Source organism: Vulpes vulpes, chromosome 16 (genome assembly GCF_048418805.1).
Source record: "Vulpes vulpes isolate BD-2025 chromosome 16, VulVul3, whole genome shotgun sequence".
In the NCBI taxonomy this organism is placed as follows: domain Eukaryota; kingdom Metazoa; phylum Chordata; class Mammalia; order Carnivora; family Canidae; genus Vulpes; species Vulpes vulpes.
Window position 1 is genome coordinate 75,095,387 of NC_132795.1, and position 20,029 is coordinate 75,115,415.

General features: G+C 36.6%; 1 protein-coding gene across 5 annotated transcripts in view; it reads left to right on the forward strand.

Annotated features, from left to right (window-relative positions):
* Positions 1-20,029, forward strand: part of PPM1B (protein phosphatase, Mg2+/Mn2+ dependent 1B) — a 92,263-nt gene that overhangs the window by 40,169 nt on the left and 32,065 nt on the right. For 4 of the 5 annotated variants that reach the window (XM_025992564.2, XM_025992563.2, XM_072742316.1 and 1 more), the window contains exon 2: positions 13,602-14,461. The exons of the other annotated variant lie outside the window; for it this stretch is intronic. In XM_025992564.2, coding sequence (XP_025848349.1) covers positions 13,616-14,461 — 846 coding nt within the window. In that variant the 5' untranslated portion in view covers positions 13,602-13,615. The remainder of the gene's footprint in view (positions 1-13,601; positions 14,462-20,029) is intronic. 5 annotated transcript variants of the gene reach the window in all.

The following is a 20,029-nucleotide window of genomic DNA, read 5'->3' on the forward strand; positions in this document are numbered from 1 at the left end:
TGTGTGGGGGGTGTGTGGACATATATAAACATACCCATCTTCTTTATCCATTCCATTTATCCATTTATTTATTGATGGACACTGGGCTGCTTCTGTATCTTGGCTTTTGTAAATAAAGCTGCAATAAATACAGGAGTGCACATACCTTTTCAAATTAGTGATTCATTTTCTTTGGGTATGTACCCAGTAATAGAATTACTGGATCATATCATATTTCTATTTCTGATTTTTTTGAGCAATATTCATACTGTTTCCCCCAGTGACTGTACTAATTTATATTCCCACAAACAGTGCACAAGGCTTTCCTTTTTTCCACATCCTCATCAACACTTGTCTTTTTTTTTTTTTTTTAAGAAAACCTGCAGTATCATAGTGTATTTATTAATTATTTTAAGGAATTCTTGGGGTACTTGGGTGGCTCAACGGTTGAGCCTCAGCCTTTGGCTCAGGGCGTGATCCTGGGATCCAGGATCGAGTCCTGCATTGGGCTCCCTGTGGGGAGCCTGCTTCTCCCTCTGCCTTTGTCTCTGCCTCTCTCTCTCTGTCTCTCATGAATAAGTAAATAAATCCTTAAAAAAAAAAAATAAGGAATTTTTTATCCCCAACATGGGACTCAAACTCATGATCAAGAGTCACATGTTTTTCCAACTGAGTCAGCCAGGTGCCTTTCTTACCTTTTTGATATTAGTCATTTTAAGTGGTGTGAGGTGATACTGTGATTTTTGATTGGCATTTCCCTGATGAGTGGTTTGGAGCATCTTTTCAGTGTCTGTTGGCCATCTTTGGCCGTATGTCTGGAAAAATGTCTGTTCAGGTCTTCAGTCCTATATTTTTTTTTTAAGATTTTATTTATTCATGAGAGACACAGAGAGAGGCAGAGACACAGGCAGAGGGAGAAGCCGGCTCCATGCAGGAAGCCTGACGCGGGACTCCATGATCACACTCTGGGCTAAAGGCAGGTGCTAAGCCACTGAGCCACCAAGGGATACCCCTTCAGTCCATTTTTTAATTGAAAGTTTTTTGGTGTTGAGTTGTAGAGGTTCTCTATATATTTTGATATTAATTCCTGAAGAGACATTTTTATATATTAGGAAAATTAGCTCATGATATGAAATGCAATTTCTTGTTTCATAGTATGCTATTGTTTTATTTTTTGGTTAATTTAGTTTTCTTAAATATTTACATAGTTTAAAGAACCAGACAGTTTTGTGTGCTCTTGTTTTTGGATAAGATTCCCCAGAACCAACCATTTCAAACTCTTATAGCTGATTCCTTTGGAACTTTTATTTTATTTTATTTTATTTTATTTTATTTTATTTTAATTTTTTGGAGTTTATCTTTTTAATCTCTAATGTGTGCTTTTTGATTTTTAAAAAAGATTTATTTATTTATTTATTTATTTATTTATTTATTTATTTAAGAGAGAAAGTGCAGGGGGTTAGGGGCAGAGGCAGAGAGAGAATCCTAAGTAGGCTCCATGCCCAGCACAGAGCCTGATGTAGGGCTTGATCTCACGATCCATGAGCTCATGACCTGAGTCAAAACCAAGAGTTAGACACTTAACCGATTGAGCCACCCAGGCACCTCTGATTGCTTTTTTTTTTTTTTTTTTTAACCAATTCTAGGAATCCTCTATTCCTTTACTGAAGATGACATCTAGCTCTTTGATTTGGTTATCCCAACCATACACATAGACATACTCCCCCATATTTCAACATTTTTTTCAAAAAGGGATCATTTTTTACTCCTGCAGTTTCTTCTTTTCTTGGGATTAATACGTTTTGTTCAGTGTTTGATGGTCTGATCACTAACTCAACCTCTAGTTGAGACAAATGGCATTTTGATTCTTCATTTTTTGAATTAAACCTTTTTATCTCTGATAGTTTATAGGCTTTTATATCTATCTTCGGTTTTTGAAATTTTTGACAATGTACTTTTGTAAATGCCTGTTTCCATCCATTGTGCTTATTATAGGATGGCCTCTTTCAATTTTGAAATCCATGCCCACCCTTCAGTTTGAAATTTTTCTTATATAAACTATAGAGACACTTAATTTTATTGAGCTTCACAGATATTGTGATCTTTACAAATTGAGGGTTGGTGCAACCCTACATTAAGCTGAACTCTCAGCACCATTTTTTTTTTTTTGACAGCATTTGTTCACTTTGTGTCACTGTTATATTTGGTAATTCTTGGGGTATCTCAAACTTTCCCATTATAATTGTTAACAGTGATCTGTGATCAGTGATTATGACTCATTGAGATCTCAGATAATGGTTAGCATTTTTTAGCAATAAAATATTTTTACTTATTTAAGAGTGAGCATGAGTGGGGAGGGCGAAGGAGGAGCAGAGGGAGAGGGACACAAGCAGATTCCCTGCTAAGTAAGGAGCTGGATGCTGAGCTCTGTCCCAGGACTCTGGCATCATGACCTGAGCTGAAGGCAGGTGCTTAACCCACTGAGCCACCCAGGTGCCCCGGCAATAAAGTATTTTTTTTTAATTTTTAAATTTTTTTATTTATGATAGTCACAGAGAGAGAGAGAGAGAGAGAGAGAGAGAGAGAGAGAGGCAGAGACATAGGCAGAGGGAGAAGCAGGCTCCATGCACCGGGAGCCCGACGTGGGATTCGATCCCGGGTCTCCAGGATCGCGCCCTGGGCCAAATGCAGGCGCCAAACTGCTGTGCCACCCAGGGATCCCAATAAAATATTTTTAAATTAAGATATACACATTGTTTTTTTTTAAGACATTGTAATAGCATACTTAATAGACTTCAGTGTAGTAGAAACATGATTTTTATATGCACTGGGAAACCAGAAAATTAATCTGACTCCCCTTATTACGACACTTGCTTTATTGCAGTGGTCTGGACCAAACCTTTAATATCTCCAAGTTGTGCCTGCATTTCTTCTCTTCATTTTTCTGTATTCTCTTACTCCCATTTATTGGCTCTTGAACCTCCTGGGTTGATCTTGCCATCTTGTGCTGTAATTTCTGAGCATTTTCCTCAACTTTCATCTTCACAGCTTTCTCTTCTACAATTATGTTTTCACTTTACAGGAAATCTTGTCGTCCTCTGAATGTTTTATTTTTCCTATTAATAACATCCTGTTATTTCATGGATTCAAAAACTCTCTTACCTTTTTGAAAGGAGTTTGCTTGCGTGCTTCCTCCTCTTCTTGTGAATAACTTTTTTTTTGCCCAGCCTTTCTAGGTTTTTCTTTTCCAAGCTACCCTTTTGTGCTTGTTTTGGCCCCTCTCTCTTATATTAGGGAAATTCTTCTATGTTTGGCCATGGACTGTCTGCTTATATACTTTTTTAATTTTTTTAAATTTATTTATGTTAGTCACACACAGAGAGAGAGAGGCAGAGACACAGGCAGAGGGAGAAGCAGGCTGCATGCACCGGGAGCCCGACGTGGGATTCGATCCCGGGTCTCCAGGATCACGCCCTGGGCCAATTGCAGGCGCCAAACCACTGTGCCACCCAGGGATCCCTGTCTGCTTATATTTTAAGTGGACATTGAGTAGCTGATTGGAAGCCTCGTGCCTGTCTGTGGGGTTTGTTGGCTGTGAAATTCACTGTGGGGTGATTTGACTTTTTTTTTTTTTAATAATTTCCAGTGTCAGTACATAAGATCTTTCCTGTAGAATTAATGAGATTCTAAAGAATATAAGTAAGCCTCTTCTCATCTTTTATTTAGAGGGTATATATTTGATTGCCAGCATTCGGGGTGCTGAATGTCTGAAAAGGGCTAGTATATCAAACAATAAGTATGTAAACTTTTACTGAATTTTATGTCTTAAGGCTAGTTTCCAGCCCTAATCTCTGCCTGGTATTCTTCAGTTCTCTGTTTTTACCTTTTTCAGAAATAAACTTTTATCTCCTTCTGGAGTGAGGGAGTAGTATTCCTTCATTCAGCTCCACTGACCTAGAGAGTGGGAATTCTGGGAAGTCCACCTGCTTATTAAGACTTATATTCAGTCCTCTTGTCATTGGCCCCAGTTTCGCCTCCACTCAGCAATACCTCCAGCAGTACTTTAAGGTAGAATGCTGTTTGTTTCCTCAAAATTAGCTTCGTGTTTAACTAAGTCAGAGTCTTGGTTCCACCACTTCCCAGGCTTCACAGCATGTTCATTGTTGTCTCCGCTCTCACTAACTGTATCTTCTATGATTTAAAAGTCCCTCCTCATAGTCTTATGGGATTTCAGAGAGGTGTTCTCTACCGAAACGTTAACCCCCTTCTTAAATCAACAGTCGTTCTTCAAGGCAGACAGTACCCAGCAACATGGAGAAGCATAGACTTTCTTTACCCAGAGTGTAAAACCAAACTTCTCAAAAAGACAACTGTGCCAAATTAGTGACTCCTTCCTTAAAAAAAAAAAAAGTAAACCTCACAAATTGGGTGAATAATGAAGATATAATAACAAGCAAGTTTAGTTCTGCTTAATGGCAAATTTCAGTTAAGAAGACTGCTTTGGTTTGAGTAAAAGGTTGAAATGGAAACTTGGTACTGTATGACATAGGCAAATACACTTGGGATGATGTCAGTGTTACCATTTGATATCAGGCTTGCAGTATAGAGTTGATTGCCTTGTGTGTGACGCTCCTTCCAGGAATTCAGAAAGGTGATAAATAACTTTTGGTTGGAGTAGTTTATAAGATTTCATTGGAGAGAACATGGTTGATTTGATTGAGGTTTTGGTTTTTTCCCCCAAATTGGGGAAGAGGATATGATTGTGATCATTTTGGGGAGACTTGGGCAATAAGCCTACGAAAGTTCTCCAGTGTCAGTACATAAGATTCAGAAAGTGAAAAATCTGGTTAAAATCCTTAATTCATTTGCTTTATTTTACTTATATTTATCCGATATTGCAAATGAAACACAAACTTGCCCAATGGTACTAAACTATCTGTTGTGAGCTGTATTTTGATCTTACGATGTCATATAATTTTATATTTGTTGGCAGTAGTTGGTAGTTTACTTACTAGTCAGACTCTGACCACATAGAATTTCAGGACAGGAAGAGATGCTCAGTATTGTTTTGTACAGCTTTTCTTTTTTTTTCCCCCTAGGAAAGCAGATATTTGGTAGAGCCAGGAATCAAACCTAGTATTTAGGCATTCTATTCTGTTCTTGTTTCCTTCAGTTCATTGTCTTAAGATTTTGTTTATTATGTGTGTTTGTATTTTGAGTGCGAATTTAATATGCTTTTATTTATTATCAGAAAATACTAATTCTTGTAGCCCACTGCAGATAATCTTGATTCTTTTGGGACCATTTCATTTAGTCTTTTGAGGTTTAGATATGTATATACTCAAACACGTATTTAGTTTTCTGGATTTTCTGCTGGATGAAGCTTTCCCAGATTATTTGAATAAAATATGGCACTTGGTCATAATAATCAGCTCTAATAGATGTTTTTATAATTCATGTGAGAAAATTTCCATGGCCAAATCTTAGAGATCTGGTTCCATGGCCAGAACTTTCGTTCTCAGCTCTTTTGCTTAAACTAAAGTATTTCTCCCCTTTGGGAGACTATCCCTTATTACTACTGCTTCTTATTATTACTGACTTAAGGGGGTCAGAGAGCATCAGTGTAACTTTCAAAGCCTTCTCTAGAACATGGGCCTAAGACTTTCCCCCCTTAATGTGACATAAGGTAATCGAGATAAGAACTTGTAAGGTATATTAAAGATAGAGGAAATCCAAAGGGAAATAAAAAACCTATAGTACGATAACCAAATACATAATTTAGTTGATGATTAATCTTCTGGAATGCACAGTGTCACTCATATTGTATAAACCCTGGATTGCCTTAATGTGGTGGATACCATTTTAGCATCCACTCATTACCCCAGATCCCACACCTGGATGCTGGCCTCCGTGGACGTCTTTCTCTGACAGAACAAGGCTCTTTGACATTGGAGTGATGAGTTTAGGGTTTGTTGTTTTTTTTGCCTGAGGGCTTTCTCTTTTCAGTGTCATATAGTGCATACCTATATCCTTCATGGAATCTACCTTAGTTGTAGGGAGGATATGGCCTTATGGTAAAGGTATTATTTATCACTTATTGGGAATGGAAGTGTTGCTTTGTTAAACCACTTCTCTCCTGCTAATTTGTAAAAATAATCCTCCAACATTGTCAGTACTTGTTTTGGCAGGGAAATAAACATACTATTTTGGAAAGTAGGAGGTATACACAGAGGGACCATTAATTATGCAAAGTAGCATGTACTCAATGAATGGGAAAGAAGTAGCTATTAATGAAGTTTAATGGAGTACCATGGAGAAAGGATTTCTGGAAAAGATAAGACCCAAATCTGACATTTCTGGAAGGATGTAACTATATATGAATGAGGATAGTTAAGGAGGGGGGGGGGGGGGAGCGCAATTTTAAAATAATTTAGTGGCCGAGTTTTGGTAGACAAAATAGTCCTGCTTTTGAATTGAGGGCGTATTAGAATCTGTTATTACAAATGTTTGGTGCAATACATGTTTTTTCCTTCACTTTTATAAGTTGTTATTTGAAAAAATGAAGCTATATTTTTTGATGACCTATTGTGTTTCCTACTGTGCTGTCATTTTTTTGTGTGTGTGCTGTCAGTTTTGATTATAAACATGAAATGTATTTGAGCTTGATTGTAAACTGAAGGCAGCTTTGAAGTGTGTCCCCCTTGGAATAAGATTGATGGGAACAAATCAGCCAGTCTGTCAGCAGAGGCAAAGGACCTAGAATTTTAAATTCAAAGGAATTTTTAAAGAACAAGGCTTCAGATAATTTTTCTTGTCAGAGAGTTTATCATCACAATAACTGTTAACTGAGTGCACCATATTTAATACTTTCAGGAATAGTAGTACGTTTAATCCATTGACTCTTGGGCGTTTTGGGAGACTAGCCTTTCGTCTCCAGCAGCTACGAATCCAGTTCTTTAGACGACGTTCTAGTCCATAAACACGTGTAGGGAGAAAGGGAGAAAAAAAGCTTCTGTCCTGTGGATTCGCTGGACCTAAGGAGTAGAGACGATTATGAATGAGCTGAAGAGGATTTTAGGAAAAAAAGGGAACCTGAAAATCAGTTATTGACTGTTTTAATTATCTGGTGATGAGTAGTGTACCTTTTTAACTATGTGTATTTGCATGTATTTGACCTTATTTTGAACATTGTGGTAATATTTCAATGTGAGTAGTTTAAACAGCTTTTCAAGTCTCTCTTCACTGAAGTTTGACTTGTTATATGTAAAAGTTGCCCACCTCCCACTTTTACTCCCTTTCACAGCTAGTTTGTAAGCTAACTGAAAGACCTCAGAATTTTTTATGTAGAGGCTTATTCTACAGAAGAATGTAAACTATAGATATTCATCTGAATTTTAGGACCTTTAGAACTTTTTCCCAGATTTGTTCTTCTCACTGAAAAAACTTTTTCCCAGATTTGTTCTCAGATAGGTTTACTACCTTGTCAGGCAAGAAGGGGATGACACAGTTAGTTATTAAATCCATGATTCTAAGATAAGTAGATAGTGGACATTTCAGTGGGAAGTAATGTTATTCTTAGGATTTTAGTGCTTGTGCTTTGCCCTTTGAAATGCTCATGTATATACTCACACACAAACACACACACACACACCAGCTATACCAAATTAATTGTGCTTTTATGTTCTTTTGGTCTTTGCATATGCTGGCTTATTCCTTCTCTATCATGTAAGTCTCAGTTTAGGCTTCTTCCTTTAGAAGAAAAAGCTGTCTTGTTTTAAGGATTTTACTTTTTAGTAATCAGTACACCCAACACAGGGCTCAAATTTGCAGACCTGAGATCAAGAGTTATGTGCTCCACCAACTGAGCCAGCCAGGGGTCCCTGGAAAAATTTTTTAAATAAACAAGGCTATCTTTGACACCTCCTGTTGGCATACCTGTATTTATCCCATTGTACCATATATCACAGTCTGCCTTCGTTATCTGTGCACTGGACTTTATCTTCCACCAGACTAGAAGTTCTTTAGTGAAGGGGACAATGTATTCCTAGTACTTAATACAGTGCCTGGCATGCAGTAGGTACTCAGGAAATACTTGATTCAGGCATGCCTGACTGGTTCATTTGATAGGGCATTGATTCTTGATCTTGGGGTCATTATTTTAAACCTCACGTTGGTGGTAGTTTACTTAAAAAATAAACAGGGAGGAGAAAGAAAATATTTGAATGAGGAAATATTGTATTGTCATTTGTAATTTTAAAATCAATTGAACAAAGCTAACGTATTTGTTTGACAGATACGTTAAAAGTATGTATAATTTATTGCTGTATTTTATGTACTAATTATGAATGAGAAATTGTAGGGTTATCCCAGAATTGAATGTCATATAATACATAAACATGTGAAACCTTTTAAGTGATTTTAAAAATGTGACTACCTGGGGCACCTGGCTGACTTAGTCGGTAGAGCGTGTGACTCGTGATATCCAGTTTGTGAGTTTGAGCCTCACGTTGCTTGTAGTTTACCTAAAAAAAAAAATCATAGTAAAAATAAAAAAAAAATTAAAATGTGATTGCTTAAAGTGATTTAAGCAAATTACTTAGAGTAAATAAAAAGATGAGGAGTCCTCAATCTTCCATGTATGAGAACCTCTTTTAAAATATCATTTGTCAGATTCTTAACTTTATGGTACAATTATTATATATTGATTGAAAAAGTAAGTAATATGCTGCTGTAGTTTCACTAATGTGTTTTCTTCAAAGAAGGCAACGGAAAAAGACAAATCTATTCAGTCTTTAGATAATGCTTCCTATGCCTACATTCTTAGTCTTGTCAAAAGTCTGTGGCCCATAGAGTTGTATACATCACTGATCTCTAAATATTGGTATGAGGAACAAGCCATTAGTATTAAGTTTTTAAAAATTAGAACTTCCATTTATTGTCTTTCATCTTGGAAAAGGCAAATTGCATTTAGCACAGTGATCAACACTGGCTTCCCACACTGTTAGTAGGTCAGATGTGCTGATGAGAGATCTAAAGCATTTTCACTTTCTCATTTGTATTTGTTGTGGTATCTCATTTACGTTTACATGTGATCATGTTGATTTCCATATGATCAGGTTTTAATGAGGCTGTCTTCAGAACGTGAGCAAGTGATAAATTAGATTTATCAAAAAATTAGATTGATTGTAATAATAAAGCACAGAGGCATACATATAAAAAATGTTAGAACTCCTAATTCCAGTATAAGTTCTCATCTCATTCTGGGGTAAAAACTATGATATAATCAGATCTGAAATATCAAATGCAAAAATATCTGCAATTGTCGAAGAAGATTGTTTAAAATATGGATCTGTATTATTGAAACTGTACTTGCCTGAGTTTCCACTGTTGCTTATATGTAGCTAAATGATAGCATGAAACCATAACAAGTTAGTAAGACATTTAAAAATTAGGCGTTCTGAGTATAAAGAACCTTTGTGAGGTTTGTGAGGTTATAAATGTTTATAAGGCCCTTTGAGGTTTCTTGTTAAGCAGTAAAAGACAGAAAACCCTACCACTGGGGATGGTTCACAATAGCACTGTTTTATAATTTTCAAAAATGAGAAGCAACTCAAATATTCATCGATAGGACAATGGATAAAAATTGTACACAAGTGGCATATCTTGAGTTATGGCTCTGCATCATTGTGCATCAATCTCAGAAATATAGTGGTGAGCCAAATATACTAGAATAACATGTACTTCACATCAATGTATATTGTCAAACATTTAAAACTAAACAATTATACCTCAAATGGTTAAACCTCAGTGGTTACTAATGATAAAATTCAGGATAATAGGAAGCTTCTGTGGTCTTGATAATGTTCTTTCTTAAATTGTTTGGTGGGCACATAGGTGTTCATTTTATTACTCTTTAGATATATGTATACATTATGTAAACTCATGTATGATATTTCATGTTTAAAAAATTAGGGATGCCTCGCTGGCTTAATCAGAAGAGTGTTGACTCTTAATGTTGGGGTTGTGAGTTTTAACCCCACACTGGGTGTAAGAGACTACTTAAAAATAAGTAGAGATGCCTGGGTGGCTCAGCGGTCGAGCGTCTTCCTTCGACTCGGGGCGTGATCCCAGGGTCCTGGGATCAAATCCCACATCGGGCTTCCTGCATGGAGCCTGCTTCTCCCTCTGTCTGCCCTGTGTCTATGTCTCTCTCTCTCTCTGTGTCTCTCATGAATAAATAAATAAAATCTTTTAAAAAATAAATAAAACTTAAAAAACTAAAAATAAATCATTAAGGAACAACCCCAACTTTAAAATACCTATTTAAAACATAAAAATGACCAATTTGATGGGCACCTGGCTGACTCATTCAGTACAGCACGCAGCTCTTGATCTCAGAGTGGTAAATTCGAACCTCACTCTGAGTGCAGAGGTTATTTAAAAATAAAGTCTTTAGGGGCACCTGGGTGGCTCAGTCAATTAAGCATCCAACTCTTCAGCTCAGGTCTTGATCTCAGGGTCATGAGTTCAAACCCCACTTTGGGCTTCACATTGGTTGTGGAGCCTACTTAAATAAATAAATAAAATAAAATCTTAAATTTGTGAAGGGATGCAGTCCCTGATAAAGCCAATAGGTGACCTATGCTCAGTCAGATACTCGTTTCTTGGACTGAGCCCTGAGCATGTGACTTTCAGAGGGAAACAGCAGGTAGGAATCATAGCAGTGAGAGCAGCTGTGGGCAAGCAAGGCCATTCTTGGTGTAACTTTCACAGTGTTTGGCTCCTTTGTTTGGTACTGGAGTGTGGGGTACTCATTTGATGGTTTTCTAAGCTGGCTTTCTAGGCTCCTTTTTTCTTCTTTCTATTGAAGACCCCTTCTTCCTTTTCTCCTTTCTTTATTCCTAACTTAAAAACAAATTTAGAAATAGAAATTTCTAAACTATTGTTTTAATCTTTGAAAGGAGGAGTTCTTGTGAATTTTGAACCTCTTGTCAAAATGAAAAACCGAGATGACAACACATTTTTTTTTCATAACTGATAGATGGGATTGAAAAGTGACCTGGCTGGCTTTGTTGGAAGAGTGCAGTTCTTCATCTTGTAGGTGGTGAATTCAAGCCCTCCATTAGGTGTAGAGACTACAAAAAATATAAATATATTTAAAAACTTTAAAAATATTAAAAATAAAATTAAAAAAAAAGTGGTTTGATAATTCAGTTCATTTGCATTTAGGCAAATTGTCTTTCTTAGCTGAAATAGCAATTAAAAACAGGAATCTAAACTAAAATGTACTTAGAACTAGGCTTTCAAATTGTATCACAGTATTAAAACTGTTAAAAAAGGGCAGCCCTGGTGGCACAGTATTAAAACTGTTAAAAAAGCCCTCTCTCTCTGCCGCTCATGAATAAATAAATAAAATCTTTTTAAAAATAAATAAATAAAACTTAAAAAATGTGTCCTTATATTGCTATCAATACAGAATATAATTTTGTATTATACTTAGGTGAAAAGTAATTTTATGTATATTTTAAATATTTCAGAATTCTTTTATAAATATTTGTATATGTAATTAGTATAGTATTCTATAACTCATGAAAAATTATAGAATTGCTATAGTTTATAAATATATACATGATGGTTCGTCAGGATTTTACAAATAGAGATACATAAATTTTATTCATTCATTCATTCATTTATTTTTAAAGATTTTGTTTATTTATTCATAGAGATACAGAGGGGTGCGGTGGGGCAGAGACACAGGCAGAGGAAGAAGCAGGCTCCATACAGGAAGCCTGACGTGGGACTCAATCCCAGATCTCCAGGATCACACCCCAGACTGCAGGCGGCGCTAAACCGCTGCGCCACCAGGGCTGCCCAAGATACATAAATTTTATTGTAAAGTTAGGATAATGGTCATACCTGGAAAAAGTAACTTAAACAGATACCTAGATCCAAATGAAAGTCAGTTAATTTAGACTAGTGCCTCTCAAAATGTGATTCTTCAGTTGTCAGCATGTTCTCAAGGTCCCTATGTTAGAATACTGAAAAACAAATCTTTGGGTGTGTGGTGGATGTGCTGTGGAATCTACATTTTGAGCAAAAGCAAACACTTTATAGTTTTACTGTTTCAAGTACTGTTCTGAGTATACTACATCAACTTGTTCTTCACTGCAACCCTATGAAGTGTAGGTACTATTGTTACTCCCATTTGACAGAGGGGAAGAGAAGGTACAAATGACTAATTCACAGAAGGAATTTGAGGTACACGTGACTAAGAAACTTAGTCAAGGTCACACAGCTAGTGAGTATTAGGGCCAGGATTGTAGGTGGGAGACTACCAGGGCATCTGCGTGCTTATTCGGAGAACAACTGCTTCAGTCCGAGTCATCTGAAATTGCAAAAGCTTTATTCTAAACTAACAGTAAAGTCTGGAGAAAGAGGGATGCATAGTGGTACTTTATAGTCCTGTCTGTAGTTTGTAAGTCTCTGTCAGTACCGAGTAAAAATCGTCCTGATGTTTCTTCATGGATTATAAAACTCAGCAATCTTAACTATGTTCTGTAAGCACATCATTAAAGTTGAATTGTTTTTAACAGAATCCAAGTAATAGATTTCAGTCAATCCAAGTAAAGTTTGTAATTTGATAAACACTAAAACTTTGATAAAATCAAATGTTTATAGAATGAAGATCTGTTTTGTTTTTTTTAAAAAATATTTTGTTTATTTGATACAGAACAAGCAGGGGGGAGTGGCAGGCAGAGGCAGAGGGAGAGGGAGAAGCAGGCTGTCCACTGAGCCCTTATGTGGGGCTCAATCTGGGACCATGACCTGAGCCGAAGGCAGATGCTTAGCTGACTGAGCCACTCAGGAGCCCTGAGATTTTGTTTTGTTTTGTTTTAAAGATTTATTTATTTATTCATGAGAGACACAGACTAAGAAAGGCAGAGACACAGGCAGAGGGAGAAGCAGGCTCCTTACAGGGAGCCTGATGCAGGACTCAGTCCCGGATCATGACCTGAGCCAAAGGCAGGTGCCCAACTACTGAGCCACCCAGGTGTCCTGAGATTTTGTTTTAATTGAATTTTACAGTTGTCTTAATCACTATCTTACAGTATCTTACAATACATGCATTTGGAAGTATTTCTGAACTATACCAAAGTACATTAATATAATAGAAAAGATGCCACACCATTCTGAATATTCTCATGAGACAGTCTTCTGTATTGAACCCCAGAGTTATTTTATAAATTGAATATTTAAGAAAACTTAACTGGTAGTGTCTGTTAGTTTTCCTTTCCTGGAACTGTGGTTCTCAACTTACTGCACATCTAAGTCACCAGAGAGGCTTAAAAAAAAAAAAAAAAATACCGATATCTGGGTCCCAACCCTAGAGATTCTGATTTAATTGGTCTGATGATTCTAATGTGCTAGGACTGAGAAACCACTGTTCTAGAATAAGGATGTATGGGGAAATTTTCTTGGTTTCTTTTTTGTTATTCCAGTAAATTCAGATAATACTGAAAAATATACTTCAGATAGGAGTTACCAGAGAACAGATGGAATATTGTAGATTAAATCTGACAGATTTAAACATATAATCCTTGACCATTTTTGTTTTCTTTCAGATACATTATTAAACATGGGTGCATTTTTGGATAAACCCAAAACTGAGAAACATAATGCTCATGGTGCTGGGAATGGTTTACGTTATGGCCTGAGCAGCATGCAAGGATGGAGAGTAGAAATGGAAGATGCACACACGGCTGTTGTAGGTATTCCTCATGGCTTGGAAGACTGGTCATTTTTTGCAGTTTATGATGGTCATGCTGGATCTCGAGTAGCAAATTACTGCTCAACACATTTATTAGAACACATCACTAATAATGAAGACTTTAGGGCAGCTGGAAAATCAGGATCTGCTCTTGAGCCCTCCGTGGAAAATGTCAAGAATGGCATCAGAACTGGCTTTTTGAAAATTGATGAATACATGCGTAACTTTTCAGACCTCAGAAATGGAATGGACAGAAGTGGTTCGACTGCAGTAGGGGTCCTGATTTCACCTAAGCATGTCTACTTTATCAACTGTGGTGATTCACGTGCTGTTCTGTATAGGAATGGACAAGTCTGCTTTTCTACCCAGGATCACAAACCTTGCAATCCAAGGGAGAAGGAGCGAATCCAAAATGCAGGAGGCAGTGTAATGATACAACGTGTTAATGGTTCATTAGCAGTGTCTCGTGCTTTGGGGGACTATGATTACAAGTGTGTTGACGGCAAGGGCCCAACAGAACAACTTGTTTCTCCAGAGCCTGAGGTTTATGAAATTTTAAGAGCAGAAGAGGATGAATTTATCATCTTGGCTTGTGATGGGATCTGGGATGTTATGAGTAATGAGGAGCTCTGTGAATTTGTTAAATCTAGGCTTGAGGTATCTGATGACCTGGAAAATGTGTGCAATTGGGTAGTGGACACTTGTTTACATAAGGTATGTAAGTCTTTTTGTTATAATTAAAATACCATTAATTTTGAAAAGGCATGGTAAGTAAAAGTAACCAAACTTAAATTTTAAAAACTTTTCATTAGGGAAAAACTGTATGTCTTTAAATTATTTTTTTCACCAGAAATATTTTTTTTTCCATCTTTGTTTGCCTCACCCTTCTAATTCAAAAATTAAGTTGAATAAATTTGTGGCATTTGTTGTCATTTAAGTACTTTATGGCTTTTGTTGTGGCAAAGGCATCTGTATAGAAGTGTGCCTTTCAATTTAAATTCTCAGTATTGGCAATAGCAGTCTTATGCCTAATTTTGAAGCAATTTGATGAACTATGTATATGGTATATTTCTGTACTAGATATACAAAAGATCAAAAGCCATGTGTCATATGGGAGGGTACCCAGAGACCTAGGCTAAGTCAAGTTTTGTAATTTAGATCTGAGCCTCCTAGCAGCTTAAGATGAAAAAAACAAAGTATGACTTTTATATTTCTTATCATTTAGTAAAAGAAACTGTTTCTTAGCAACAGAATCAAAAAGACATTTACATATGGCTCTATGTAACTGGTAGAAAATATCTTAGAAAATAGAAAATATCTTAACTTGTGTAGAAAATATCTAAACTTCTGTAGAAGATATTAGGATTCTTTTCATATGGATGTTTTTTTCATCACTAATGATTAAAAACCAAAGACTAAAATAAAATATAATGCTGTGAAGGATTCCTGTGGATCAAAGAACATTTAATTGAGTTTTGTAATGTTCTGTGAATCTTAACTGGATACAATAATAGGGAAAGCAAATCCAAACTAAGACATATTTGGCAATTCCCTTGAATGTGTTTAAAGTATTAGTTTCAAGTGGGTTTTTGACAGTGCCTATCTAATGCTCAGTTAAAATTTGAATTATCTGGCCAGTGCCTAGAATATGTGAGCATACAAGACTGATTGAAAAGATATCAAGGCAAATCTAACCTTTGGTTATATGAAATAAAGGTTTTGACTTATTTATTCTGTCTAGATTAGAACTGTTCTGTCTCCCAACCTCTTAAGTTGCCTTGGAAGGTACAGCATAGCCAGAAAGTTTCTGAACAAGGATGTCTGAGTCTGTGGAAATACCCAGGTTTTGGCAGAGTCAACTTTTTTTTCCATAGAATGGGAGGAGACAACTTCAAATAGAGAAAATTTAAGGGCTGGTGTTTCCAGTTGGCAGCTTTTTTCTGAAAGAATATTAAATGATGGCTCCTTTATTAGCTTTTCGATTTTTTTTTTCCTTTAAGCATACTGTATACTTTTTTTACTTATCTGGATAGGTTAAGTATGAAAGTATCAATAGTTGTGGTGATTGAATAGGCTCTAAAAATGTTTTCTCCTTGGAATCTAAATGGAGAGATTCTGACCTGCAACTTTTTGAGACAAAAGCAAGATATTTTTTGCTTGACTAGCAGACAAAACAGCGTTTTCCCTGATTCTAAGACAAGTATATACTTGTTATTAAAAAAAATTCCAGGTAATCCAGAACATATAAAAAAACATTCAAAAATTTTGCCACTAACCTAAGTTGGCTACATTCACTGTGTGGCATATATCTTTCCAGTCATTTTTGCCTGCCTGTGAGTATGTGTATTTATGTAAAAATTATACTTGTTACTCGACAGTATACTTTTTTGTTCAACAGGTTGTTGTAGAGAGATCTCCATATCTATAGGTATCAGTCTAAATCATTTGTCATGGTTGCATAGTATTTTGTGGAAAAAATGGCATGTAGTTTTGAAGGAATAGCCAAAATCTATTAGGTCTGTAATTTTGTAGTAAAAAAGAAGTTTGTACTGTGGATAAACTCCACTTTTCTTTCCAGTGAAAAGATGTTACTTTTCAGGAATTTTGACCCCACCCTTCTGAATGGGGTTGAAATGATTCTGGTGGTGTATCTTTGCTTGACAGCTTTTTTCAGTGATTAAATATTCCTGTTGATGGTATTAAATATCCCAGATTTCTAGAATCTCAGAAATGATAAATGATAGTAATAGGGACAAGAAGTTGGAACATAATGATTCATTCAATTTTAGTGGAAGTTGACCACTGTGGTTCCTTTGAATGAAGCTGCATTCAAATTGAAATCAGATTTTTTGTTTGTCTTTTTTTTTTTTTAAGGATTTATTTATTTATTCATTCAGAGAGAGCGAAGAGAGAGGCAGAGACACAGGCAGAGGGAGAAGCAGGCTCCATGCAGGAAGCCCGATGTGGGACTCGATCCTGGGTCTCCAGGATCACACCCCGGGCTGCAGGCGGCACTAAACCGCTGTGCCACCGGGGCTGCCCTTGTTTGTCTTTTTTAAATAGAGTGCCCATGCCCTGGAAGGTGAAGGGGCAGAGGGAGGGGAGAGAGAGAATCTCAAGCATACTCCCCACTGAACGCAGGGCTGAGACAGGGCTCTATCTCACAACCTGAGATCATGATCTAAGCTGAAATCATGAGTCAGATGCTTAACTGACTGAGCCACCTAGGTGCCCCAAATTGAATTCCATTTTGAGAAGCTTAGTTAACTTTGGTGTTGAAACATACAGACCTACGAATATTTTGAACCTTTACCTGTTACTTAATGGATTTAAATATTAAACCTCTTATCCATTTCTGTTTTTCTAACTCCATAATTTTCTCATTCCACTTGTTTGTAGTGTAAAACCAAGGGTTAAAAAAAAAACCAAGGGTTAACAATATTATAAAACCGTATGATTAAAATAGAATATGTTTGCTTTGAACTTAGTCTGAAAGATTGAATACAAAATTTTAAAATCCATGGAAAGCACTTAGCTCAGTGCTTGGCACTTAGTGATTGCTCAGTAGGTGCTAGCTTCTTCAAGAAGAGAGAGAGCGAGGGAGGGAGGGACAGCAGATCCAGTTTTTAAGTGGAAGTTATCCTCATAATAGATTTAAAATGATGTGTTAATATTTTCTAACACTTCTAACACTTAGCATGCCCTAATTGTTTACAAGCACTTTTATATATTAACTCATGAAATCCTGGGAGATTGTGATCATTGTCATAATCACAATAGCTCAGTAAATTATTGCTTTCTGTGAGCCAAATGTTATTCTAAGCACTTTACACATATTTTAATGCATTTAATTTTCACAACAACTATAAAAGGTAGTTAGCATTATTGCTAATGATAATCTTTTTTCAGGATTTCCACCTAGCAATATGAAGCTGAAAGTGTTGGATGACTCCAGTCGGGCATTACTCTCTAAGATACTTAACTATAGGAGAGAATAGTCCCTAACAAAGGAGCTTTTCCATTTTATTGCCAATGCTAGTAGCTAATTTCAGGTTGCATAGACTTATGTAACTTCTGTTTGCATAGCCTTTCATAACTTATAAATAACACCCATTTATCCTCCTAGTAACCCTCTGAGATGAACGAAATAAAAATCTGTTTCCAATTTGCAATAAGGAAATAGAGGTTTGACATTAAAAGATAGCTGTAAGGTCATATTTTGATGAGTGTTGAAGCCAAGACTAGAATGCACATTTCCTGATTCAAGTTTGTGTGTCCATTGCCAATGTTTCACAGAGGGTTTGATGAAAAATTTTTCCCAAAGGGAAATACTAAGAGTTTCTTTTTCTTTTTTCACTAATTAACAAGATTAATAAGAACATTTTTTTAAAAAATTTTTATTGATTTATTCATGAGACACAGAGAGAGGCAGAGACAAAGGCAGAAGGAGAAGCAGGCTCCCTATGGGGAGCCTGATGTGGGACTCGATCCTGGGACCCTAGGATCACGACCTGAGCTGAAGGCAGATGCTCACCACTGAGCTGCCCAGGTGCTCTGAGAACTTTGTGAACATATCCACAGATGTTTGTATTTATGTCCTTTTTAAAAATCTCATCTCCCTTAAGTAGCCACATATATTCTAACAAATAATTCTGTGTTTATTTATACAAACATACAGAAGTATAAAGATAGGGTTTTCTTCCCTCGTTTTTTTGTTTGTTTTTTACAGAAATGGATCATATTATGCATGTTACTTTGCCGCCTGCTTTGTTTTTCCTAAATTGTAAAAGTCAGTGTCCCTTTAAATTGTTCTTTAATTTTTTTTTTCTTTTAAAATACTATTTGAGGGACACCTGCGTGGCTCAGTGGTGAAGCATCTGCCTTTGGCTTGGCATGATCCTGGAGTCCCGGGATCGAGTCCCACATTGAGCTTCCTGCATGGAGCCTGCTTCTTCCCTCTGCCTGTGTCTTTGCCCCTTTTTCTCTGTGTCTCTAATGAATAAATAGAATCTTAAATAAATAAATAAATAAATAAATAAATAAATAAATAAATAAATAAATAAATATTTGATTTTCCTAAATTCACTTTACATACCACTTATCAGAAGCTTATTTTTTTTAAAACATGAGATTGTACCTGATAGTTGGATAAAATTGAGGGAAAATAACAACTTATTTTCCAAAGGCAGCACCATTCCAGATTAGTAATACAACATGGGAAATGTACCTGTATACTCCCCCAAAATTGTTTAGCTCTAAACTCAGGAGTTTTTCTGTTACAGGTTTCAGAAAATAAAATTCTAAATACCGCAAAAGGAGACATAGATAGTATTTGGGGTGTGGTTGGGTATTTTGGAGTATAGAAGAGAATGAGTATAAAAATATAGTCTATAGTGTAGCAATTTGCAAATTTTCTTGGTCACATGGTGCTTGAGTATCTCAGAGTTTTTTTGCAATGCTACTTAGCCATATAAATAGTTAGTAGAGGGCAGTGATGGTGGCGCAGCGGTTTAGCGCTGCCTCACTCTCGCTCTCTCTGAATAAATAAATAAATAAATCTTAAAAAAAATAGCAGATACAAGTATTATATATAGTTAGAGCCAACAGTTACGTACTAATGAGATATGTATACCTGTTGGTCACTGCATAGTTTCTCAAATCTTGGAATCATTGCCCAAAGCTACCCTCATTTCATGTATCACATTGATTTTCTTTTCTTTCTTTCTTTCTTTTATAATTTTTTTTTAAGATTTATTTATTTATGATAGACAGAGATTGAGAGAGAGAGAGAGAGAGGCAGAGACACACAAGAGGAGGGAGAAGCAGGCTCCATGCCAGGAGCCCGACGCGGGACTCAATCCCAGGACTCCAGGATCATGCCCTGGGCCGAAGGCAGGCGCTAAACCGCTGAGCCATCCAGGGATCCCTTCCTTCCTCCCTTCCTTCCTCCTTTCCTTCCTTCCTTTTCTTTTCTTTTTTTTCTTTTCTTTTCTTTTTTTTCTTTCTTATTACTTATTTATTCATGAGAGAGAGGCAGAAACACAGGCTGAGGGAGAAGCAGGCTCCATGCAGGGAGCCCAAAGCGGGACTCAATCCCAGGACTCCAGGATCATGCCCTGGGCCAAAGGCAGGCGCCAAACTGCTGAGCCAGCCAGGGATCCCCATCACATTGATTTTCTTTGGGACTTGCTTTTTAATCTTAGCTACTCTCAGAACCCTGGCTTTGAAAAGATAGCACATCATTGAGAGGAATATAGTGTTACCAGTTGAACTGAACTGCTT